The sequence below is a fragment of the Bos mutus genome, chromosome 23 (genome assembly GCF_027580195.1).
Source record: "Bos mutus isolate GX-2022 chromosome 23, NWIPB_WYAK_1.1, whole genome shotgun sequence".
NCBI lineage: Eukaryota > Metazoa > Chordata > Mammalia > Artiodactyla > Bovidae > Bos > Bos mutus.
This window is the reverse complement of record NC_091639.1, coordinates 38,345,414-38,370,874: the sequence shown is the minus strand read 5'-3', so window position 1 is coordinate 38,370,874 and position 25,461 is coordinate 38,345,414. Positions and strand designations below refer to the sequence as shown.

Here is a 25,461-nt window from a genome sequence, read left to right as displayed (position 1 = left end):
GCCCGACATGCAGGCATGAAATCATAAAGGCGGGACTTCCCTGCTCCTCTCAAAGTCAAACCTCAGCCCAGAAAATGGCTTGGCCACCACCCCTCCCCTGGCTCCTGGGGATGCAGTGGGGGCTGGCGGGGGGAGGCTGAGGTTAGGCCCATGACCAGGGTGGGGGCTGTGCTCTCAGGAAGCCAGCTGCTTGTGGGGTGGGGGTGTAGTGGGAGGGGAAGGTGGGGAGGGGTCAGTCCTCAGACTGCCCAGGCCCAAGACCCTGCACTGGCTCCTTTCAAAGGGGGCACAGTGGTGGTGGTGGGGGAGGGCGTGGATATGACACCCCAGGAGTGAATGGGCCAGGCGCTGGGGGTGACCTGGTCTCTCCAGCATCTGGCCTTCACTCTGGGAACAGGGTTCCATGCAGCTAGTGCCTCATCTTTCGTGTCATCCACACAGCTCACAGAGTTCCTCAGGGCCCCTCCGACCCTGGCCTCCTCCATTCCAGGGAGTCCCAGAGTCCCGCCCAGGTCAGAGCTCCTATGCCCACTCCCCTTCTGGCTCCTGCTGGGGAAGCCACTGGGCTGAGCTGAGCCTGGAGTCGGGGCCAGACGAAGGGCAGAAACACGCTGCGGCTGCAGCCCTGACAAGGACCACGTGGCGCTGAGGTCCCTGGGGGGCGGGCGTCATTCAGGAGAGTCCCCTGTCTCTGCAGTAAAGAAGGTGCTGGCAGGTTGGATAGAAACTTGTGCTTTAATATATCTCTGTGTGTGTGTGTGGGTGTGTGGGTGTGTGCGTGTGTCGAACAACCGTCTCCGGGGCCTCAGTGTTGGGCCTTTGTCCTTGTTCTCTGCTCCTCCTCACGGCCGATGCCGGCCCCCTCCTGGGCAGGCGGCCCTGCCCCTGGGCACCCCGGCTGGCGTGGGGTCAGTCTTTGGTACGATGCGGACACTTTGGTGTGCCGGGGGGGCGGGGTGGGGGCGGGCCACGCAGCTCTCATCATCTCTGCAACGCCAAGAGGAAGGTGGCCACAGGCCCCCAGAGCTGTGGGAGGGGCTGGCGGGGGGCTCCACTGCCCGGCATCACCACCACTGTGATGGGAGAGAGAAGGGACACAGGCCGGGGCTCTGGTCAGCTCGGCAGGGCCAGGGAGGAGCAGGCGGGCAGGCAAGCCATGCGAGGGTCGTTCCTCTGCCCCGCTCTGTACACATAGACACACTTGCAAGATGTGAGGTGGGGTTAACTCTGCCTGCTGGGTCCAAATCCTGGCCTGTGGCTCACTAAGGAAGACACAGAGCAATTCATTCGACCTCAGGGACCTCAGCTTCCTCATCTATAAAACGAGTCTAACAGGGAACTTTCCCGGTCACCCAGCAGATCAGACTCCACGCTTCCACCGCAGGAGGCAGGGGTTCGATCCCTGGTTGGGAAACTACGGATCCTACATGCCTTGTGGTGTGGCCAAAAACAGAAAAGAAAATGGGGAATGACAAAAATAAATAAAGTAAAAATAAAATAAAAATAAAATGAGTGGAAGAGCCACTCCAGAGGACTGTGGTGAGGAATGAATGAGACCATACATATACAGGTATCTGCACCTCGCCTGGAATGTAGTAATTTCTTGGTAACCTCGAACTGATATTATTGCAAACACTTGGGCCCCAGTGTGGGAAGGGGTACAGGTTCACACTTGGACACACACATATACATACAGAGAGACGTTCCCAGACACAGATGCTGCTACCGTAAGCTTAGTTCACAGGAGGGTCTGGTCGTCTCACTGTCCACGCAGCCCACAGCCTGAACCAGGGTGGGGCCCGAGGTGGGTACCAAACACACCAGTACCTGTTTCCACAGCTACCAACACATGCACCCCATCACCCCGCCACTTGGAACCCCAATTCAGGCACCAACAACACCTCCCCTGACAAAGGCGCCCCCCCACCCACTTTCTGCCCTGCACCTTTATTGGGATCCATCTGCTTCCTGGGACACTCCCCCTTCTTCAGGGTGACGTCATCTATGGCGATATCCCCCAGGTAGCCTGAGCCTCGGACACCCTCAAAAATAATCTGGAGTGGGATCAGAGAGCAGGGAGCATGGTGAGGGAGGTTCTGCTCCCAGCCTTTACCCTCTGTCTCCCAGGAAGGTCCCCCCATCCCTGCATGCTTCCCTCCTCAGCTCCCGGGAGCCTGCCCCAGGCCGGGAGAGCTGTAAGCAGAGGCAGGCCCAGGTGACTCACCTGGAAGGGCCCGCTCGGGTTGATGGGCACATGCGCCTGCTGCCACACGTTGCCCTTATTGCCGCTGAGGGACCAAGCATGCGTGTCCAGGGCCCCTTTGCTCCGGGACCGCACCAGGAGGTTGAGGGAGCCTGTGTCGGGCGTGAGGAGAGGTGGCAGTGAGTGGCCACTCTCTGCTTTCCCCATTCACCACCCTCGACTCCCTACCAGGGCCTGCAGCACTGCCCCCACTGGACGGGACCTTCTCCCCACTGCAGACTGGTGAGCATCCTGTCATCCCAGAGGGGACCTCAGCGTGGGACAGAGAGAGGACAGCGGCACGGCTTCCGTTCATCAAGACAATTGGCAAAGTTTCTCTCATGACTTCCCTTACTTCCTAATCAGTAATTCCCCCCCAACCCTGGAACACACCCACACACACCCTTCCTCCTCTAGGCAGGAGAGTTGTCCTAGGACACTGGGGCCCAAGTCTGAACACAAAGCAAGATTCCCAAAGCACACAGTGCACACACTTGGTGGTATATGATGCTACTGCATTGATTTCTGGAGGTAAGTGTGTGCTAAGTTGCTTCAGTTGTGTCTGATTCTTTGCAACCCCAAGGACTCCTCTGTCCATATAATGGTAGATACCAGTCATTATGCTATGCTGAGAACTGGGGAAAATTCTGAAAGAGATGGGAATACCAGACCACCTGACCTGCCTCTTGAGAAATCTGTATGCAGGTCAGGAAGCAACAGTTAGAACTGGACATGGAACAACAGACTGGTTCCAAATAGGAAAAGGAGTTCGTCAAGGCTGTATATTGTCACCCTGTTTATTTAACTTCTATGCAGAGTACATCATGAGAAACGCTGGACTGGAAGAAACACAAGCTGGAATCAAGATTGCCGGGAGAAATATCAATAACCTCAGATATGCAGATGACACCACCCTTATGGCAGAAAGTGAAGAGGAACTCAAAAGCCTCTTGATGAAAGTGAAAGTGGAGAGTGAAAAAGTTGGCTTAAAGCTCAACATTCAGAAAACGAAGATTATGGCATCCGGTCCCACCACTTCATGGGAAATAGATGGGGAAACAGTGGAAACAGTGTCAGACTTTATTTTTCTGGGCTCCAAAATCACTACAGATGGTGACTGCAGCCATGAAATTAAAGGACGCTTACTCCTTGGAAGGAAAGTTATGACCAACCTAGATAGCATATTCAAAAGCAGAGACATTACTTTGCCAACAAAGGCTCATCTAGTCAAGGCTATGGTTTTTCCTGTGGTCATGTATGGATGTGAGAGTTGGACTGTGAAGAAGGCTGAGCACCGAAGAATTGATGCTTTTGAACTGTGGTGTTGGAGAAGACTCTTGAGAGTCCCTTGAACTGTAAGGAGATCCAACCAGTCCATTCTGAAGGAGATCAGCCCTGGGTGTTCTTTGGAAGGAATGATGCTAAAGCTGAAACTCCAGTACTTTGGCCACCTCATGCAAAGAGTTGACTCATTGGAAAAGACTCTGATGCTGGGAGGGATTGGGGGCAGGAGGAGAAGGGGATGACAGAGGATGAGATGGCTGGATGGCATCACTGACTCGATGGATATGAGTCTGAGTGAACTCCGGGAGTTGGTGATGGATAGGGAGGCCTGGTGTGCTGCGATTCATAGGGTCGCAAAGAGTCGGACACGACTGAGCGACTGATCTGATCTGATCTGATCTGAGTTGCTTCAGTCATGTCTGACTCTCTGCAACCCCATGGACTGTAGCCCGCCAGGCTCCTCTGTCTGTGGGGATTCTCCAGGCAAGAATACTGGAATGGGTTGCCATTACCTTCTCCAGAGGATCTTCCCAACACAGCAATCGAACCCACGTCTCTTATGTCTCCTGGATTGGCAGGTGGGTTCTTTACCACTAGCACCACCAGTGAATCCCCTGATGGTACAGGAACCAAGTTTAAAAATTTAACACTTGAAGGGTGGCGGGTGGGTGAAATGGGTGAAGAAACTAAAAAGGGTTGAACTTCCAATTATAAAATAAGTCCTGGGGATGTAATGTAATGGTGACTACAGTTACTAATACTGTATTGCATATTTGAAAGTTGCCAAGAGAGTAGATCTTAAAAGTTCTCATCGTAAGGAAAAAATATTCTGGTGATGGATATTAACTAGACTTATTGTAGCAATTATTTTGCAATATACACAAATGTCAAATCATAATGTTGTACATCTGGAACTAATATAATGTCAATTATACCTCAATAAAAATGTAATACTTATGTTTTAAGAGGTGAATAAAGTGAGCGCTTCAAATCCACAACTTCTCTAATATTGATGCTTAGGACAAAGCTAAGAAAAAAGGAGGTGACTTAAAGAAAAGTATTAGTGTATGTGCTACATAGCTGTGGTAAAATGTGAAATTTTGAAGGTATTAACCTAGGGGGTGCTGAGCCCCTCTGCCCACAGACCCAGGGGCCTGGAATTGTGGAGGTGCTAACAGGCACTGGAAAAAGGAAGAGTGGATCCAGCCTTGGCAAGGAGCACCCAGACAAGGGGGTGCCCCTTCACTGGTGCTGCCAGCCTATCTCGAGCCCCCTGTGACATGAAGACCTGGCTCGGAGGGAAGGGGAATCAATCTTAGGTGGCACCTGGTGCCTGGCATTTCCATGGCACTGACCACAGACAATGCCACACCATCTGTGACACCAGATAGACAGACCCCCGGTGGGGGAGGGCCACCAAATGTTACCTGCCTGAGAGCAAAGGAGTTGGCTTGGACCAAGGAGAGTCAGCAAGACACAAGGTCTGGGGACAGCTGGTGCCTGGAGCTGCCAGGTGGGGTGGGAGGGGTGGGGAAAGGAGGGACCAGGACAGCAGGAAATGCCCACCCCACCCCAGCAGCAGGTCTGGGCCTGGGGGAGGAACACCCCAAAGATCCCAGGCCTGTGGGGACCCTTGCCAGCAGACGGGGCCCTCAGAGGGCTGCAGCCAGCACCCAGAGGGCTGGGAGGAGCCACACTGGCATAGGCAGGGCCCAAGCCCCAGTGCCTTTTGGGTTTCTCACCAGCCCCCAAGGGGAACTCCCTCTCTTCCCCCTTCTTGGAGATTTTTCTCCTATCCCAATCCCCGAATCCCCAGGGTCTAGCCTCAATCTTCAAACTTTTCCTTCCTCTTTCACCACCCTGTTCCAAGGACTCAAATGGGAGAACCCCACCTTTTCACTGCTCAAACCAAAACTGAAGTTCTGCCCCCTTCCCTGGTCATTCCACCAGCTCCAAGATCTCCCCTCTTCCTGACAGCCTTTCACAGGCTCAGCCAGAGCCCTAAGGGCGCCTGCTCACTATGTTCTTCTTTGTCACCTCCGGAGCTGAACTGAGCTACAGTCTGCAGCCTGGATATAGTCCAGCTTTGCAGACCCTGGGTTTTGCCAGGGTCTGTTCCCACTGCTTGAGATGCCCTCCCCTACTATGTTCCCCTGACCAAATCTTTTTGTGCTTCAAGGTCTTTCTGAAACACCACCTCTTCCAGGAATTCTTCCCAGGTTGGAGGTGGGAGCCCTCTGTGCTACTTGTGAATTCTGAGGCCTTAAACTGTAGCTCCCCTTGCCCAGAGCACTCCCCACTCTGTGGAGTGGTAGTTACTGGGATTCTCATCTTCTCTCATTTGATTCCACAGGGAAAGCTCCCATCAAACTGCTACCTGCTCTCAGTATTTGAATGCTCAATGAAGAACTTTCTATGACTGTCATCAGGACTGAAAAGGGACTTTCATAGCATCTCAGAGTTAGAAGTTACCTCAGGGGTCATCAAATCCAGGCTCCACTACCTCCCTTTCATTCACTCATTCACCTAATTGAGCAGGCTCTGTTCTGGACACCAGGGACACATCCATGAATAAGACAAAGAACCCTGCTTCCTGGAGCTTATGCTCGTTGGGTGGAAACCACAATAAAGAATATAATACAGGAAAGGGATGGAAAAGTGTTTTACGTGGGGCTGTCAGGGACCTCTCCAAGCAGACCTGAATGATGGGGGAAGAACATTTCAGGTCAGGGAAAACATCACAAGTAAAGGCCTCTAAGGCACGAAGGAACCTGCCTCAAATATAAAAGAAAAGCAAGGAGATCAGTGTGCTTGAGCTGAGTGGAGTCACGGGAGAGCAGCAGAAAATGAGATCAGAGAAGCAGGCAGGGGCGGGCCAGGTGTGGGAGGCCTGGAGAAGACAGTGAGGGAAGAGGGCTGAGCGGGGGAGTAACATTACCTGGCACAGGGGTCCCCTCCACAGCACCCCTGCTAGACGCTCCTCCTACCCAGGGACAGAATAGCGGACTCCTTTGCTGGGCAGATCTGGTGCTTATAGCATCTTCCTCAGGTGGAATTCAGGTCTGCCTCCCAGGAGTTTTCAATGATTGGTGTTTGTCCCACCTACTGGGGGACACCTAGCAAGCTCTGGAACACAGACAGCTCCCTCAGGGCTTTCTCTGCTCCCAGGCACCCCAGCTCTTAAAGCTTAATCTCCCAGGGCCTTCCTGTATCCAACATGCTCTTCTTGCCAGCTGGGTTCCCCGTGCTTCTCCTGAGCTGAGGACAAAATGACCACCTGTCTTGGTTTGCCTGGGATGTGGGACTTCTAGTGCTAAAGGTAGGAAAGGCTGGGGCAAACCAGGATTGGTTTGAACTGGTTACTCTAGGTAGGCAATGTGGTCCCGCTCATCCCCACCCCCACCTATCTCACAGGAAGCTTCTCACAAAGTCCAGACTCAGTCACGAATGAACTGGCTTGTGCAGAGAGCCTGGAGGGCTCCAGCGGCTGCAGAAGGTCCCATCCCCCTTATTCTGGTTCATCAGTTTAGCCTGACCCATTGCTTCAGCTGTGGACACTTCACAATGAGCCTTTAGGTCTACACTTGGTTAAAGTCACTTCCCCTGCTGTGAAGCCAAGAAGAACAGTGAAGACTTCTGTGACCTCTTAGGGCATGATTGTCAAGAGGCACAGAACGCAGTATATAAAATGTGGGGAAAAAGGATACATGTGTACTGGCTTCTATACACATAAAGCATTTCTGGAAGTGTGCCGCCCCCCCTCAAATCTAGTACCTTGATTGCCTCTGGAGAGGCACTCTAGGTGGCAGGAGGACTGGGATGGGAAGGGGGCTCTCATTATGTACCTTTTGACTTGTGCAAAAGACATTACCTTTCCCGTAAATATGTAAACAAAGAAAATTAAAATTGTCACTTCCTCAGCAGTCTTCCATAATCAGGTCCCTAGAGTCAGTCAAGTCTCCCTGTTATCAGCTGCATTGACCCCCGTCCTGCTGTTGCAGACACACATCACAGTGGTCGCTAAATTCTACCTGGCGCAACGAGTTATTTCATGTCTGTCTCTCCCACTTGACTGGAGGTGCCAAGAGGATGAGGAACCTGTCCATCCTGTTCTCTGAAGTACCCGAAGCCAGGCACAGAGCAGGATGCCTGGAGGTGACGGTTGAACGGACAAGTTCACTGACTAATGTGACGCTCCTACCAGAGCCGTCTCTTCCCGAAGGGCACACTTCTTGGGTTCACGGTTGTGCATAGGAAGTAGGACTTCCCCTCACTGCTCACAAATCAGCTCCCTTCCAACCCTGTGTTTAGGGCTTGGGAGAGTCAGCAGAACTGGGCTGCTGTGTGATCTTGGGCATATGCTTAACCTCTCTGGTTTATATGGTAATACCTCACTCACTCAGTGGCTGTGAGTGTTAATGAGACCACAGATGCAGAGCATCCAGAAAGTCACCTGGCAGGCACTCAATATATGCAGCCTCTTAGCTGACTTCTCCATCCCCTCTAAGATTTCCACCTCATCCTGCTGAAGCCATTTTCTCTGCAGACTCAGGAAGACTTGATTATCTCAAGTCTTATCTTGATTATCTCAGACAAGCTGGTTCTCTGGACCTTCCTCTTGCCCAGATTCTGCTCACACTCTCTACAATCACACTCCCTGTGATCTGGCCGAGTTGGGAAGCCCAGGCCTTAGGCAGACCAGTCCCCAGCTTCTGGTGGACCCCTGCCCCCTCCCAGCAGCAGCACTCACTCGGGCAGGTTCCCTGGTCCTTCAACTCACCGATGTGCTTTCCATACATGTGATAGAAGAAGGAGACACAGTAGAACTTGGCGCTGGCGTTGTACAGGGGACTCACCAACCTCGCACGGTCCCCCAGCTCCCGGGGCCTTGACGTCTCAATGAACATGTAGTAGCCTTCAGAGAAGGGGAGATGTACCAACACTCTCCTCCTCAGCCTTCCCAGTCCCCTTTCCACCTGACTCCTTTCTGCCCTTCTATCACCTATCTGAATCCCAGGTGCCTCACACCACCCCAATCTGTCCTCCCTGCCTCAGCACAGCACAGGACTCTGGGCCAGGACTTGTGAGTTCTTAGCTTTCTGGCTGCTTCTCTTCTTCCCAGTCTAGTAGGTTAGGAGCGTGTCTCCCCTCAGACTGGGGCTCCCTGAGGGCAGGGCTGTGTCTCCCCTCAGACTGGTGCTCCCTGAGGCAGGGCTGTGTCTCCCCTCAGACTGGGGCTCCCAGAGGCAGGGTTGTGTGTCCCCTCAGACTGGGGCTCCCTGAGGGCAGGGCTGTGTCTCCCCTCAGACTGGCGCTCCCTGAGGCGGGCCTGTGTCTCCCCTCAGCCTGGGGTTCCCTGAGGGCAAGGCTGTGTCTCCCCTCAGAGTGGGGCTCTCAGAGGTAAGGCTGTGTCTCCCCTCCACTGGCGCTCCCTGAGGCAGGGCTGTGTCTCCCCTCAGAGTGGGGCTCCCTGAGGCAGGGCTGTGTCTCCCCTCAGACTGGTGCTCCCTGAGGCAGGTCTGTCTCCCCTCAGACTGGGGCTCCCTGAGGCAGGTCTGTGTCTCCCCGAGGCAGGGCTGTGTCTCCCCTAAGACTGGGGGTCCCTGAGTAGGGGCTGTGTCTCCCCTAAGACTGGCGCTCCCTGAGGCAGGGCTGTCTCCCCTCAGACTGGGGCTCCCTGAGGCAGGGCTGAGTCTCCCCTCAGACTGGTGCTCCCTGTGGCAGGGCTGCGTCTCCCCTCAGACTGGGGCTCCATGAGGAGGGGCTATGTCTTCCCTCAGAGTGGGGCTCCCTGAGGCGGGGCTGCATCTTCCCTAAGACTGGTGCTCCCTGAGGCAGGGCTGCGTCTCCCCTCAGACTGGGGCTTCCTGAGGAGGGGCTCTGTCTCCCCTAAGAATGGGGCTCCCTGAGTAGCGGCTGCGTCTCCCCTCAGACTGGCCCCTAAGAATGGGGCTCCCTCAGAATCGGGCTCCTGTAGCGGGCTCGTCTCCCTCAGACTGGCGCTCCCTGAGGAGGGGCTGTGTCTCCCCTCAGACTGGAGCTCCCTGAGGCAAGGCTGTGTCTCCCCTCAGACTGGAGCTCCTTGAGTATGGGCTGTGTCTCCCCTCAGACTGCTGCTCCGTAGGCCAGGGCTGTGTCTCCCCTCAGACTGGGGCTCCCTGAGGCAGGGCTGTGTCTCCCCTCAGACTGGCGCTCCCTGAGGCAGGACTGTGTCTCCCCTCAGACTGGAGCTCCTTGAGTATGGGCTGTGTCTCCCCTCAGACTGGGGCTCCATGAGGCCAGGGCTGTGTCTCCCTCAGACTGGGGCTCCCTGAGGAGGGGCTGCATCTCTCCTCAGACTGGGGCTCCCTGAGGCAGGGCTGTGTCTCCCCTCTCAGACTGAGGAGGGACTCTGCTCCCTGAGGCAAGGCTGAGTGTGTCTCCCTCAGACTGGAGCTCCCTGAGGAGGGGCTGTGTCTCCCCTCAGACTGCTGCTCCGTGAGGCCAGGGCTGTCTCCCCTCAGACTGGGGCTCCTGAGGCAGGGCTGTGTCTCCCCTCAGACTGCTGCTCCTGTGGCAGGGCAGGGCGTATCTCCCCTCAGACTGGGGCTCCCTGAGGCAGGGCTGTGTCTCCCCTCAGACTGGCGCTCCCTGAGGCAGGGCTGTGTCTCCCCTCAGACTGGAGCTCCTTGAGTATGGGCTGTGTCTCCCCTCAGACTGCTGCTCCGTAGGCCAGGGCTGTGTCTCCCTCAGACTGGGGCTCCCTGAGGAGGGGCTGTGTCTCCCCTCAGACTGGGGCTCCCTGAGGCAGGCTGTGTCTCCTCTCAGACTCCCCTCAGACTGGAGTCTCCCCTCAGACTGGAGCTCCTTGAGTATGGGCTGTGTCTCCCCTCAGACTGCTGCTCCGTAGGCCAGGGCTGTGTGTCTCCCTCAGACTGGGGCTCCCTGAGTCAGGGCTGTGTTTCCCCTCAGACTGGGGCTCCCTGAGGCAGGGCTGTGTCTCCCCTCAGACTGGGGCTCCCTGAGGAGGGGCTGTGTCTCCCCTCAGACTGGGCTCCCTTGGCATGGGCTGTGTCTCCCCTCAGACTGCTGCTGTGTCTCCCCTCAGACTGCTGCTCCGTAGGCCAGGGCTGTGTCTCCCTCAGACTGGGGCTCCCTGAGGAGGGGCTGTGTCTCCCCTCAGACTGGGGCTCCCTGAGGAGGGGCTGTGTCTCCCCTCAGACTGGCGCTCCCTGAGGCAGGGCTGCGTCTCCCCTCAGACTGGGGCTCCCTGAGGAGGGGCTGTGTCTCCCCTCAGACTGGCGCTCCCTGAGGCAAGGCTGTGTCTCCCCTCAGACTGGAGCTCCTTGAGTATGGGCTGTGTCTCCCCTCAGACTGCTGCTCCGTAGGCCAGGGCTGTGTCTCCCCTCAGACTGGGGCTCCCTGAGGAGGGGCTCCCTGTCGTCCCTCAGACTGGGGCTGAGGAGGCTGTGTCTCCCCCTCAGACTGGGCTCCCTGAGCAAGGCTGTGTCTCCCCTCAGACTGGAGCTCCTTGAGTATGGGCTGTGTCTCCCCTCAGACTGCTGCTCCGTAGGCCAGGGCTGTGTCTCCCTCAGACTGGGGCTCCCTGAGGAGGGGCTGTGTCTCCCCTCAGACTGGGGCTCCCTGACTGGCGCTCCCTGAGGCAGGGCTGTGCAGGGCTCGTCTCCCCTCAGACTGGGGCTCCCTGAGGAGGCAAGTCTCCCCTCAGACTGCTCCCTGAGGCAGGCTGTGTCTCCCTCAGACTGGAGCTCCTTGAGTATGGGCTGTGTCTCCCCTCAGACTGCTGCTCCGTGAGCCAGGGGTCTCCCCAGACTGGGGGCTGTGTCTCCCCTCAGACTGGCGTCTCCCCTCAGACTGGAGCTGGCAGGGCTCAGACTGCTGCTCCCCCTCAGACTGGGGCCCCTTGCGCTCCTTGTGGGGGCTGCGTCTCCCCTCAGACTGGGCTCCCTGAGGAGGCAGGGGCCCTGAGGCGTCTCCCCTCAGACTGGCGCTCCCTGAGGCAGGGCTGAGTCTCCCCTCAGACTGGTGCTCCCTGAGGCAGGGCTGTGCCTCCCCTCAGACTGGTGCTCCCTGAGGCAGGGCTGCGTCTCCCCTCAGACTGGGGCTCCCTGAGGCAGGGCTGAGTCTCCCCTCAGACTGGTGCTCCCTGAGGCAGGGCTGTGCCTCCCCTCAGACTGGTGCTCCCTGAGGCAGGTCTGTGTCTCCCCTCAGATTGGGGCTCCCTGAGGCAGGGCTGTGTTTCCCCTAAGACTGGGGCTCCCTGAGTAGGGGCTGTGTCTCCCCTAAGACTGGCACTCCCTGATGCAGGGCTGTGCTCCCCTCATACTGGGGCTCCCTGAGGCAGGGCTGTGTCTCCCCTCAGACTGGCGCTCCCTGAGGCAGGGCTGTGTCTCCCCTCAGACTGGGGGTCCCCGGCGCTAGACCCCTCCCTGAAGCATCCCTCCATTCGGAGCAGCAGGCCATCTCCTCACCCTCAGGAGTACCACTTATGTCAGTGGGGGGACCAGTGTTGGGGGAGCGCTTGGGGTTCTGGGTCAGAGCATTCTGCCGGGTCCAGTCAAAATTGTCTGTCAGGTCCTGGGTGTAGCCACAGATCTTCTCATCTTCAAAGTGGCAGGTGTTGTCTGCAGTCAGGGCAGGGTGGGGAGGGAGTAAGACAAAGAAGGTCAGCCTGCTCAGGTGCCCTCATCCAGATTTAACTTCCTGGTAACCCCTAGGCAGTTCCCAAACATCCAAGTAGTGGGCCCAGGATCCCAAGGCTCCAGAAACCAGGCAACAGGGCCCCTGACACATCTGTTCCCGGAACAGGACTTCTTAACCTTTTTGGTGCCACAAACCCTTCTGATGTCTAATGAAGTTAAGGACCCCATTGCAGATTATTTAGGTGCATAAAATGAAAAGCATAGGGTTACAAAGGAAATCATATTATGCTGAAATACGGTCATCAAAAAACAAATGCATGATATAATAATAAGTGGGCTTCTCTATTATCTAACTAAATCACAAGATCTAGTGTTAAGTCTAAGTACTGTAGTTTTGAAATACTAATGAATGGAAATGATGTTTACAGATAGCTGTAACAACTTTTAAGCGATGTAAAAACACTGGATTTCCACTGGTGACAAAGTCAATCAGGTAATGATTACACCATATTCCTACATGCATCATTGAAGGGGATGTTAAATTTCTGAAAGAAGTTAGGGAAAATAAAGAAGTACTTGAAGGCCCTTCCAGGTTGCAGTTTCATGGGCCCACCCTGATCATTTGGGGGGCAGTCAGTCCAGGGATCTCAGATTAAGGACCCCTGCCCCAGGGAACAGAGAAGGTGGATTAACCTGATCTTTCCATTTTTCTTCTGGGGACAGTGAATGGTGCTAAGTGAGGACAAAAGACCCTGAGTTAGAGATGTCCTCTTGACTCCACCCTCCCTTCAAGCCTTTAAGCCCCAAAATAAATCCCAGATGCAAATATCTCCAAGCCCAGCCCTGCTCCCTCCTGCTTCTCCTGCCAATGGCGGGCCTCCACGCTATTTTCTCTCTGGGTATCTCTTGGGGGTCCCTCCCCCTTCCAGGGGAAGCTTTGTGACCCTAAAGGTAAGGAGAAGTAGGCAGGGGTATCTCACCTGACAAATTTGGAGAGCTGATGGCTGAGAAAGCAAGCAGGAAAATCAAGTCAGAACCAAGGTGTGGGGCTGTGTAGAGGGTGCCTGGGCTTAGGACCAGGAAACAGGGTCCCCAGAGCAGGACTGGGGGCCAGAGGCACCTGGCCTGCAGTAACAGAGTAGGACACTGGAGATTGGGGAACCCCAAGCTCAGGAACCATGCGGGAAATATGAGGGGTCCCCTGAGCATGAGATGGGCCCACCTATCCCACCACCACCGCTGCCACCACCACCTACGCTCCGTGTAGTGGATGATGCGGGAGGCCATATCTCCAGCCCCAAAAGTGGTGTAGGGCGTGAGGCGGACCTCGTAGCTGTGGGGCACTCGGAGGTCGGTCAGGATGTACTCCAGCAGCTGCCCCTTCTCCACACGCCGCACCGGGATGGCCTTCACCAGGGCGTTGTGCTGATTCAACTGTAGATACAGGGAGTCCCAGATGCCCAACAGGCCATGCCCTCCACCTGAGCACCTGCCCAGACCCTGGTGTGACTGTGGGGGCAGCATTGAGGAGCAGAAAGAGCAAAGGTCTAACTAGGAAGCCGGGCCCTCAGTTTCCTCATCTGTAAGACAGAGCAGTCACCCCTTCCATGCCCCTCCTCCCAGGCTGTCTTGGGGCAATGGTAAAGAATTCACCTGCCAGTGCATGAGATATAAGAGATATTCAATCCCTGGGTTGGGAGGAAGAAATGGCAACCCACTCTAGTATTCTTGCCTGGAGAATCCCATGGACAGAGGAGCCTGGTGCGCTACAGTACATGGGGTCGCAAGAGTCAGACACGACTGAGCACACACACATGAACAAGTATTGAACAATTAATGTATGCTAGGCACTGCTCCAAATGCGATGTGATTATTAACTTGTTTAATCCTCAAGATAACCGCCCTATCAGGTGGAATATTATAGCTACCCCCATTTTACAAATGAAGAAACTGAGGCCAAACAGATGTAGCCTGCCCAAATTAATACAGAACTGATGTTTAGCTTAGGCAGTCTGCCCCGGGGTCACACTCTTACCCTCCACCCAACTACCCCTTAGCTGGGTGGAACCGCATGGAACGAGACTGGACATGAGACCAACAGGGTGGCTCTGGCCCTGCATCCTAGACATCCTGTGGGTGAGACTTAAGCTCCTGCTTTAAGCTTCTGATGTAAGAGGAGACTCTGTGTTTTGTGAGCAGAAATGGCTCTGCTCCCTTCCCCCACATGAACCCAGCAGACTCCTGCCTAATTCCCAGGGCCATGCACAGAGCACTGGTTCAGCGGGGATAAGTCCCTAGAGCCTCCCAGCTCCTGCTGCTGTGTCCAGAATACTGTGGCTCTGGCTCAGAAGAGCCTTCTATAAGAGGGTCAATGTGTCTTCAACCCCTTCCCCTGGCTTGACAAGCACTCCCAGGGCCAGCCTGCACCTGAGCCCCTGTCCCCCTCGGCCCACCTGGCGGACACTGAGTCTGTAGTTGAGCACGGGGTCAACAGCGTCAGGCTCCCTCTGGGTCCACTGCAGCACGTAGGAGTAGTTCTTGGACAGCTTGTGGCTGCGGGTGGGGTTGGGGGTGTCGAAGTAAAACTCCGGGCTGTAGGCTTTGGCTGAGAGGGTGGGGAGCGGGGCACGGGGCCATGAAGGGTGGGTGGTGGGGAGAGACACAGAGAGAGGAGGTATAGGAGAGGGAGACAGAAGAGGATGGGCAGAACAGAGAGCAGGATGGAGGGAGACAAAAACAAGGAATATTGTGAGGAGAGGAGGCGGTGGGAGAAGAGGAGATTGGGGAGAATGGGGTGGGAGGAAGGTGGAAAAAGGAGGAAAGGGAGATTGGGAATCCAAGAGGTGGCATTGGTGAGGATGGAGTGGAAAGACCAAGGAAAGGCCAGAAAAGAGAAATGTGGAGAGACACAGAGAAGAGATGTTAGAGAAGACACAGGGGAAGAGCAGTGGGGAGAAGACACCAAGAAAGGTCAAGGATTTTGAGGCAGAAGGAAGGGAAGAGAGATAGAGACCAAGAGGTGGGGAGACAAGGAAAGTGTGGGAGAACAGGAGAGAGGGGGGGAGGTGGGAAATGTCACAGGGGCCTCTGGCTGGCAGGGCTGGGTGGGGTGGGGAAGGACTGGGGAGATGGCCAGTGACCTGTGGTCCTAGCCCCCACTGTTGGGTGAGGAGATCCAGAAAAGAGCTAAAGGGATACCAGGCCAGTCAGGGGCTGTGGGGAGAGCCAGGGTGCTGTAAAATGGGGGACAGGAACATCTGGGCTCTCTTCGGGGTGCTACTTCTGACAGGGAGCTGGCTTTCCCCATAGGAGGTGGAGATGGGGTGATTCGGCAATCCCATCAGCTCCTTTCCTTTACCCTCTGCTCTCACCATGACCTCCAGCCCTTTCTGCCCAGCTGCAGCCTCAAAGTGCCCTCTCGAATGACTTGAAGACATGGGACTGAAAGGGATTTTGGGGCGCCAAGAGGCCGGAACCTCTAGAGTGACAGTTCAGGAACTGTGTGCTGGCTGGCCTAGCACCACCCTCCATGTTCCAGAGAAGCTGTCGAGCGGGGGCGTCTTCTCCCATCCCCTCAAGCTACGGCTCAGGCCCCTCACACCAGGCCTGCAGTCAGGAACAGATTCCCTATATGCAGCTTCGGGGGCCAAGGACAAAGGAAGAGGGGCTTGAAGAGTGATGGCTGAGATGGGGCAGTACCCAGGGCTTGAGCGGGTGAGTCTAAACCTAATTGATGACCCAGCTGGAAAGATCGCGCTGCCTACTACCCGAACAAGTGTAAGCAGAGAGCTGGAAGGGGCGAAGCCTATGCCTCATACAGGCTGGGCGTGAGCGTGGTGAGAACCGGCAAGGGCTAGTACCCAAGGGCTCTGGAGGCGCAAAGCCTAGGCCTGGTGAAGGCTTTAACAGGAGTGGGGCTGTCAGAGGCCAGGTCTGAATGGGCCTTGAAACGGGAAGGCTAGAGTGGACGTGGGGAGTGGGGAGGGCTGCGAGAAGAGGTCCCGGTTAGATCCAAGAGGCCTGCTACACCTGGCATGGCCGGGCCCTGACAAGGCAGGGGGCCTAAACCCGGTGCACACACCGGGTGCACGTGAGCGGAAGGGGCGGAGCTCCAGGCCGGGAGTGGGCGGGGATGGAAGTGGGCGGGGTCTGGGCCCGGGTGGGCGGGGCTGCTGGGACGCTCACCCGAGACCTGGAAGAGGCAGGCGGCCGAGCCCACATCGTTGGAGACGCTGCACTCGTAGCTGCCACTGCTCTCGCGGGTGACGGCGTCGAGGCGTAGCTCGGAGTGGTCGGGGGCTTCGGCGGCGACGGGGACGGCGGGCGGCGGAGGCAGCAGCTGCCCCTTGAAGCGCCACACAGCCGAGGCGATGCGCTGGGGGCTGCCTCGAAGCAGCGAGCAGCGCAGGAGCACCGGCCGGCCCAACGCCTGGCGCACGTCCTGGGAGCCGGGCTCCACCTCCGGCGGGACTGGGGGCGGGGGCGGCGGTCAGCGGGGCCTCTCCCCACCGGGTAGGATCTGAAGAGCTGCCCCACGGGGAGGCGACGCATTCACCCCTACGCCCGCACCCCTCCCCAACCCCCCCAGCCTGGAAGGGTCTCAGGGCAGACACACACGGCGTACTCAACAGCCACACCTCCCGACCTGCAGATGCCTTCTCCTCCCCGCCTTAACTTCCAGCCGAGCTTCCCAGACGGGGCCTCTATTCGTGCCTCAAAGGGTCCCCTCACCCCGTGTGATGAAAAGCAACACAACGTCAGGGTTTAGAGCATGATCCCCGGAGCAAGATGGCTTAGGTTCAAAGCCCAGCTCTGCCTCTAAATAGCTGTGAGATCTTAGGAAAGTTTCTTAATGTCTGTGTGACCCAGTGTCCCTATTTGTAAAAATGGGTGAATAATAGAATCTATACACAGAGCTGTGAAAGACTAGATGAGTTAGTGCATTAAGATACTCAGAACAGTGCTTGACACATGGCAGGTTAACTCTCGGGCTTCCCTGGTGGCTCGGAGAATAAGAATCCGCCTTCAATACAGGAGACCTGGGTTCTATCCCTGGGTTGGGAAGATCCCCTGGAGGAGGGTGTGGCAACCCACTCCAGTATTCCTTCTTGGAGAATCCCTATGGACAGAGGAGCCTGGCGGGCTACAGTCCATGGGGTCGCAAAGAGTCGGACACGACTGAGCGACTAAGCACACAGCACAGGTTAACTCATCATCACACTGAGGCAGTGTGTTCCCTTGAAGGTCCTTCTTCCTTCAAACTCTCATTTCCACTTGTCAAAATCAGTTCTTTGCTCACTGTGTCCCCGGGAATGAAGATGGGGTACAAGTGCCGCAAGGGTCATGGGCCTCCATGTCCTACAGCGCGGGAGTCAAGGAGGGGTTGGGGTACCAGCAGTAAGTGAAGGGGTTTGGTCGGACATGGAGGGTGGGGGTGGAGGGGTGAAGGAGACCGGGAGGGACAACTCGGCGGTAGTCTGGGTGGGGCGGTGGGACTCACACTGGACGTTCAGCTGCACCTGGGCCTCGCGCTGGCGCACGTTGAAGCCATTATAGCGAGCGGTCTGGCAGCGGTAGGTCCCACTCATGTCGCGGCTCACGCGCTCCAGCCGCAGCTTCCCGTCTGGGGTTTCCTCCAGGGGCAGCCCCGATGGCAGCAACGCGGCCTCCTTGTCCACGCGGGACCACAGCACAGGCGGCCGAGGCTTGCCCCGCACTTCACACTGCAGCTCAGCTGGCGAGCCCTCGCGCACAGTCACCACGGCCCTGCCCTTGGGCACGCTGATGGTGGGCGGCACTGCGGAGCAGGGGAGAGATAGCCAGGTTAGAGCTTCCCCCGATCCCACCCCTTACCCTCCCCCCACGTTCGAACCTCCCTTTCCCATCCCAGAGCTCCCACAGATCCTGCAGTTTCTCCAAAGTAGAACTCCTCTCCCCCAAACCCTCTCCACTTCCTGGGCCTCTACCTCTCAAGGTCTCCCAACCTAGAAAGAGTACTGAAGTCGTCCAGGCCAATTCCTTTTATCCCCTAACCCCAACATTACTAAGTTTGGGGGATTCCATTTTTTATTCATTTATTTGGGGGGTGGAGGGGTTCCACTTTTTAAATAGTTCTGCTGAATAGCTTCTCCCTTAATCCCCTCTCCAGCGCATCCGCCCTGCTCTAGTGAAAGCTTCCATCTTCTCTTTCTGGAGTGTTATCACAGATTCGTAGTCGGTCCCCTAGCATCCTCACCCTTCCTTCCAAAGTGATAGACTATCTGGGCTTTTGCAGGACACACAGCCGGAATGAAGACTACTTCCCAGCCTGCCATATGGCTGGCTGTGGTCATGTGACTAAATTCTGGCCAAGGCGGTGAGGAGAGGCTGTGCCTCTCTTCCTCCTTCCTGCAGGCTGGAATGCAGACTAATGGCTGTAGCTGGCACTGCCATTGTGGACAAAGTGGCACATGCTAAGGAGAACAGAATAGCAAGATGAGATGGAGCCTGGGGCTCTGAGGACTTGATGGAGCAGAACTACTATTCCAGCCTGGACTGCTCACTTTTACAAGAAGAAGAAGAAATACATATATAGCTCATTTAAAGCCACTATTATTTAGGCTTTTTCTGTCATTCACAGCCAAACCTAATCCAACTCAACACGTTGCCCAAATGAAGAGTCTTTAAAGACTTCCCGAGAGAGGATATTTGTATACATATAGCTGTGTATATACTGTGTATTCACTTTGCTGTGCAGCAGAAACTAACACAACATTGTAAAGCAATTATATTCCAATTAAAAAAAAAAAAGACTTCCATGGGTCCCATCTCATATCACATCAAAAAAGTTAAAATGTCTTCATTAAATATAAATTGTAAATAACTCTACAAGGCAAGTTGAGGTCCAGTTATCTAGTTGGCATAATTTATGCTCTGTAAGCATTTATACATCTATTGACTTTAATTCTGTAGTTTTCTTTTTGCATTTTGGAGCCAATTAATTTATTTTTCCAATTCTACTCCATTTCCATAGGTTCTTTAAAAGCTTCCATGCCCTAGGCATCAAGCTTATAGCCAAATGAAGGAAATGGCCCTGTACCCTCATTGATTTCCCTGTTTCTAAAACATCCCAGCTCTCAACCCTGTTATGTCCCACAAGCTAAAGGGCTGTCCCCCCTTTTTGAGGCCATACTGCCCTCAGGTTAAAACTCAAACCCCTTGGCTCTGAAACAAGGCCCTTACCTCTGTCAACCCTCAGCTTCATCTTCCCTTTCCCATCCTGAGTCCCAGCTGTGGGATCCACTTGTAAGGAACATACTTCCTGGATACAGCAAGTCTCCTATACCTTGGGGGCTCCCTGTCCCTCCTCTCCTGGGCTTGTTGCCTACACCTAGCAAATGCTCACATGGAACTTGGCTCCTCTAAGAAGTTGTCTCCCCTGACGACCCCAGGCAGCCTGGTCCTCATCTCATGTCCCCAGGATGCTCTGCAGACCCCACGTTTAGCTCCTGAGTCTTCTCTAAGGTTTGTTCTTCCTTTTCCTGCACCTTGCCTGACCCCTCCACAACAGGTCTATCTCTCTGGCTAGGCAGTGAGCTCTGAGAATGAGGCTGTGGTTCATGGCTCGGTTCCCCAGCTCCTCACCCAGGACATGGCTCAGGATTTAAGAAATGGATTTGTGGAATCCGTGGAGCCTAGTTCACTCCCTAAGCCCAGCTCAGGTCTGTCTCCTTCTGGAAGCCTTTCCTGACGCCTCCAGCCTCTGGCTCCTCCCTGTTCAAGTATCAGGATGGGAAGGGCCTCCAAGGCCATCTGGTCCAGTGTCTCATAGAGGAGAGACTGAGGCCCAGAGAGTCAAAGAGGTTTAGCCAAAGTCAGCCAGCAACTCAATGCAAGGTAGTGGGGGCTGGAGATGGGATTCCAGAGACTTTGTCCAGAGTCAGTCCCTCCAAACTCTTTTTCCAAGTGTAAACCTTTCAGGGGTGGCTGAGAGCAAGATCTGAAGTCAGGCTGCCTGGGTTTGAATCCCAGCTCCACCACCAACACTCCTCCAGTTGATGTGTTAAACTCTCTGAGCCTAAGTTTCTTCATCTCTAAAACCTGAAGATGAACCATCTACCCCACATAGTAAATCTTGAACGTGAATGAGATAAATACAAAATCATCAGAACATACAGTGAACACTCACTAAATGTTGGCTATTATTTCATTATTATTTTTTTTATTATTGGTATAAAGACCCAAATTCTCTGCAAAATCTGGCCCCTGCCAACCTCTCCACTCTCATCTGACTCCATTCTCCCAGCCACACTCTCCTTCTTTCAGGGCTCCAAATGGTTCATGGACTTTCCTGCCTCAGTGTCTTTGCACATGCTGATTCCTTGGCCTGCCTTTTTCTTCCACCCTCTTGCTCTCTTGTGCCTACTAAAATCCTGCCCCTCCCTCAGATCTAGATCAAAGCTATCTTAGGAAACTCTTTCCTGACTCTTATGCATCACAGTTTGCAGTGATATCTTTATTTGTGGGATGATCTGAAACACATTTGCTAGTAAGTCCAATGAGGGCAGAACCTGTTTTGCCTACCACTTTACTGCAGTGCCTAGCACAGTGCCTGGCATATAATGCATGTTTAATAAATGCATGCAGCATGAACAAATGGTGTCCTCCTCACTGCAGCCTCCCTTTCTCAAGCTGCTGCCCCCTCCCCTCTGTGGGGCTCTCCAGCCCCTTCCCATCCTCCCTGTTGCCCCACCTCCAGCTGCCCACCTGTCTCAGAGGAGATGTTGACCTCGACACTCAGGTCGGGCACAGGTGCCCCCGGGAAGGAAGCCACGCACAGGTAGGTGCCGTAGTCACTGAAGTGCAGGTCAATGAGCTCTAGGCTGCTGGTGACGGCAGGCAACTCGGGGTCATTGCGAGTCACCAGCAGCCTCTTGGACATGCGTGCTGGCTTGCCATTCTTGAACCACTGGTAGGTCACCTTCTCCTGGGGCACTGCGTCCACGTGGCATGACAGCTTCAGATCCTGGCCCAGCTGTATGTTCTCGCTCTCTTTGATCACATCTGGGGTGATCTGGAATGTGGCATTCTTCATGGCTATGGGTGGAAGGAGAGGAAAGGGTGGCTGGGGCTGGCCCAAAGCCAGGGTTCCCTGTCTCACCACCGCCATCCAGATGCGGCTCCTCGCCTCCAGCTGGCCTTCCTGGAGGTCGGGGTCTACAACCCCATTCCCAGGAGAAACCATCACGTTTTCTGCTTGGAAATTGTTCTGCTTGCTCAGATGTGTTTCCAAAAGTTCAAAAAAAGCTGGCTGTAGAAAAGTCAGTTTTAGTAATCAATACAGCCACAGTTGACCATACACTATGAGAGACCCTGTTCTAAACACCTAAAATGTGTTTCTTCATTTAGCCCACCCCACAGTCTGTGAGGGAGGCATTTTATTGTCCCTGCTTTACAAAGGAGAGAACTGAGGCTCAGACAGTTTAATCCACTTGCTCAAAGAAGTAAATAGCCAATTTATTTACACACACTTCAGTGTGCTCTGAATTCACACTCAGAGCCTATGTTGTTAGCTACTATGCTGCTTTATATTTATTGTTGTTTTAAACCTGGAATATACAAAATTCAAATTTTGGAAGGAAGCACTAGAATATACTACTGGTTATATGTAGAGAATGGGACTGAAGGGGACTGAGGGGAGACTTCTAACTTGCCCTTTTATGCTGTTTAGTTCTTTGCAACAGTTTGTGTCATTAAAAAAAAAAAAAAAGACTAATACAATCATCTTATTGCAATTACATAAAAATACAGAGTTTAGAAAGAAAATGGTGTGGCCTCTTTTAGAAATCTGAATATTGTTTTATGTATGCCAAGAGATAGAATGCTTAATATTAGGTGCTCATTGGCAAGGACTCTATAACAGCCATAAATCACGACTGGGCTGAGTGAAACAGGCTGTATGTCACCCCAAGAGGTGACCACAAGTATTTGATGTAAATCGCAATCTTATCAAGCCAGGTTAATTTTAAAGGTCAAATGGAATCAGGTGGAGAAAAACAATCTTCTGATGGGAGAAGTACCATCAAAGGGAAAAGTAGTCATTATATAACCACAGTTTGACTATTATCTTTCTCACTACTTAATCAGAATTAAGTAAAAAGTCATAGAGTGCCAGCTTCTTTTTTGTGAGGAGAATCAGGGAGAGACTGGTCAGTGAGAGATGAACAAAGAAGAGTGTTCATTTCATCAGAAGATTCTCAATTGAATTTGACAAAAGCTGTATTTTACTTTCAAATGCTAAAAAGCTGGAAACAAGCCTGGATCTTTAAAAAAAAAAATCTTTAAAAATAAATTTAAAAACAGTAACCTAAAGCTGTACAAGCAGAAGAATTTAAAGGTTTCTCCTTATAAGAAAAGCAGTAAAATCAAGATCTTATCAAGCAGCTAATGATCATTACTGAGGCTGAAATCTAGTTAGGAAAGTATCTGTACTTCTTTAGATTGTGCTCCAAGTTTTAATCATTTTTACATTTAGTAATCATCTTCATACTTACTGAAATGCTTTGCTAATAAAGATTTACATAGGAAGCATGTGCAAATGTGTTTTATTTTCACTTTGATTCTATTAATCTTGTAGAAACCGTTGTACAGGCAGGAAGTCAGGAAATTTCTGTTAGAGACTAGAATGTCCAAATTTAGCCTCAGGCAACCTCAGTTTCCCAATCTAAAAAAATTCAAAGTGATCAACAGCAGCCCTTCCCACATCTTGGCTTGCTGAGGTTATATTTGAAAATGTAGACTGTAAGCTGTAAATAAAACTCTATATATCATATTGTTAATTGGCTATACCCCAATAAAAAGTTAAAAAAAAAAAAACTTTATACAAATTTTAGTCCTGCCATCTGCTGGCAGACACCTGAATTACAGGGAAACTAAAGTGCCTGGAACCTTCTTCCTCAGCCTCTCCCTCCTACCAAGGAAAAGAAGACAGGCCCCTTTCCCCTTCCAGTTCCTGAGCAACAGGAACCCTGTCTGCTTCCCAAGTTCCCTCCCCCATGTCCCCCCACCCCCAAAGCCACGTACATCGCACCAGGAGGTTGACAGTCTTCTTGGCAGGGTTGCCCACATTGTTGGTAGCTGTGCAGTTGTAGTAGCCAGAGTCTCGGGCCTGCACTGAAGGGATGCTGAGGGTGCCACCCTGGGCCAGGGCACCCAGGGGCAGCGGGCCTGGCCCATGGGACCACTGCAGTTGGGGGAGGGGATCACCACCAGTCAGCAGACACTGTACCGTCACATTCTCCCCAGGGTTCACCACCAGAGTTTCGTTCACAGACAGCTTCAGGGCTGGTGGTGCTGGGAGGACAAGAATGGGGTCTCAGGGGACTGAGGCAGAGCTAGACGTGGGGGAGCAGAGGCAAGGAGAGAAGGCCTCTTGGCGGGGTGGGGGGAGGAGGAAGCAGGCAGGAGGGAGAGGGCACAGACTCGTGGTCAAGTGCCTGGAGTCCTGGCTGAGGACACAGCACAGGCGGGCAAGGGGCGGGGCAGGGAGGGGTCTGTACCCGTGGTGTTGGTGAGCTGGAAGCTGACAGCCTTGTCCGGGATGCCGCACACGTTGCGTACAGATACCTGGCAGCTGTAGCTGGCATAGTCCTGGGGCCGCAGGTTCTTCAGCTTCAGGACCTTGGTCTCCCCCTGGGCAGCGACCACTAGGGTGAGGGGCCTGCTTGGGTCTCCAGGGCTCTCACACACACTCACCAAGCACCAGAGGCTAAAGCAAATTCCTATTCACGACTGAGCCTGGAGTGGATGCCACACTCCCCATACCCTGGCCTTGCATGGGTCTGAGGGTGTCCTGGTACACAATGGCCAGGACCCAGCCTTGGTTTCCCCATTTGAGGAAATGGAAGGGTAAGGCAGGAATCCCGCTCTGTCTCACAATCCATACAAATACAGGGCTGGCCCTGCAGGCCATGGCCACATGTGGAGTCTTGACAGCTAGGAAAGCTGCCTCTGAAAGCTCTCCCCTGAAGGATGGCTTCATCACCATCTCCTGGGATGGCAGGAGACCCTTGGGGAGTGAGTCATCTTTATCCCAACCCCTCCTGTGCCTGCCATGGGTTCCCAAGACCCTGCCAGCCAGCGACAGGTGGGGATGACTTGTCTGCCCCCCAGGGATGCTTTCCTAATTGGCGATGTTCTTAAAGGGCTCTCCTGTCATCACTGCTCCCTGACCTTTCTGTCTTGGTTCTGTCTACCCCAGGCTGTCTGAAGCCCAATCAGAATGCTTGCTTCTGATGTCAGAAGAAAATTGTTGGAGTCAGGGCAGTCCCTGGAACTCCAGGTGGTGAGGCCTCAGCCCCCCTGCACCTCTCCTTTGGGAGGTACAGAAGGAAGAGTGTGGGGTAAGCCATGAGGAGAGCAAGCCAGCTGCCGCCCATTCTGACCTGGGTGTAGAGGGGCTCATAGATGTCAACCCCATTGTCCTGGCTGTGAGACAGGGTGTCGGAGCCCCGCTTCCAGATGAAGCGGGCAGGTGGGTTGGAGTTGACCGTACAGCGCAGGAACACCGTCTTCTCCTGGTAGAAGTTGCCTCTGACATCGCTCACTGTCTGGTGCACCGTCAGCACGGGCTCATCCAGGTCTGCAAGGGCACAGTCCCGGTGGAGTCAGAGCTGCATGACCCCTAGGTTGGGGGGGGGGTTGCCTTGAGCCCCTGGCAGCCCTCAGGGAAAGTTAAGCCACCCTCATGGGATGCTTCCAGAGAACTACATGCTCTGCCAGCCCTGCAAGTTTGACCAACCTGTCAGAGACAGGGGACTGAACTTGTGGGTGTCTCAGCTATCCCTCCCCAGGGACCTGCACTGGGGGGCGGTGGGGGCAGGGGGGCTGTCTTCACCTCCTATCACGGGATAGAGGAATAAGCTGAGACTGGAAATCAGGCCATGCCTGCCAGCTCCTTCCCGCTGCAAAAACTTGAGAAATGACCCTTGGCCCCAAGGCTTGGCAGACTCCTGGGTGGCTGATGGGGGATAAAAGAGAGGGCCTAGGGTTTCATTGCTCACCACTCTATCAGGTCCCATCTGGGGGGCAGGGGGTGTATTTAATAGGCAGGTTGATTGTAGGTACTAAGATGGTGGCAGATAGATCGTTGGGCCTGGCCCCACAGCTTCTGGGTACCTAGGTCAGCCTGAATGGGCACAGAGGTGGGTGGTAAGCAGGCAGATAGCCTCCTGGGGTCAAAGGGAATCCATGGAGGGCAGGCTGGGATTGGAGGCTTCTCATTCAGCCAGCAGCGAGGACTGAGGGGTGCCTGGT

General features: G+C 54.2%; 1 protein-coding gene across 2 annotated transcripts in view; it reads right to left on the bottom strand.

Moving 5' to 3' along the window:
• Positions 1 to 234: 234 nt before the first annotated feature.
• The window catches only part of MDGA1 (MAM domain containing glycosylphosphatidylinositol anchor 1), a 65,575-nt gene continuing 40,348 nt past the window's right edge, over positions 235 to 25,461 (bottom strand). Inside the window, exons 4-17 of one of the 2 annotated variants that reach the window (XM_005906778.2) lie at positions 24,591 to 24,787; positions 23,706 to 23,838; positions 23,230 to 23,499; positions 20,914 to 21,243; positions 17,669 to 17,965; positions 16,354 to 16,638; positions 14,622 to 14,773; positions 13,425 to 13,602; positions 13,149 to 13,172; positions 11,998 to 12,150; positions 8,307 to 8,441; positions 2,225 to 2,355; positions 1,946 to 2,054; positions 236 to 1,073 (exon numbers count right to left, since the gene is read on the bottom strand). In XM_005906778.2, the coding sequence (XP_005906840.2) occupies positions 982 to 1,073; positions 1,946 to 2,054; positions 2,225 to 2,355; positions 8,307 to 8,441; positions 11,998 to 12,150; positions 13,149 to 13,172; positions 13,425 to 13,602; positions 14,622 to 14,773; positions 16,354 to 16,638; positions 17,669 to 17,965; positions 20,914 to 21,243; positions 23,230 to 23,499; positions 23,706 to 23,838; positions 24,591 to 24,787 (2,486 nt within the window). In that variant the 3' untranslated portion in view covers positions 236 to 981. Of the gene's footprint in view, positions 1,074 to 1,945; positions 2,055 to 2,224; positions 2,356 to 8,306; positions 8,442 to 11,997; positions 12,151 to 13,148; positions 13,173 to 13,424; positions 13,603 to 14,621; positions 14,774 to 16,353; positions 16,639 to 17,668; positions 17,966 to 20,913; positions 21,244 to 23,229; positions 23,500 to 23,705; positions 23,839 to 24,590; positions 24,788 to 25,461 lie in introns of both variants that reach the window. The other variant, XM_070361468.1, reaches the window with a different exon arrangement.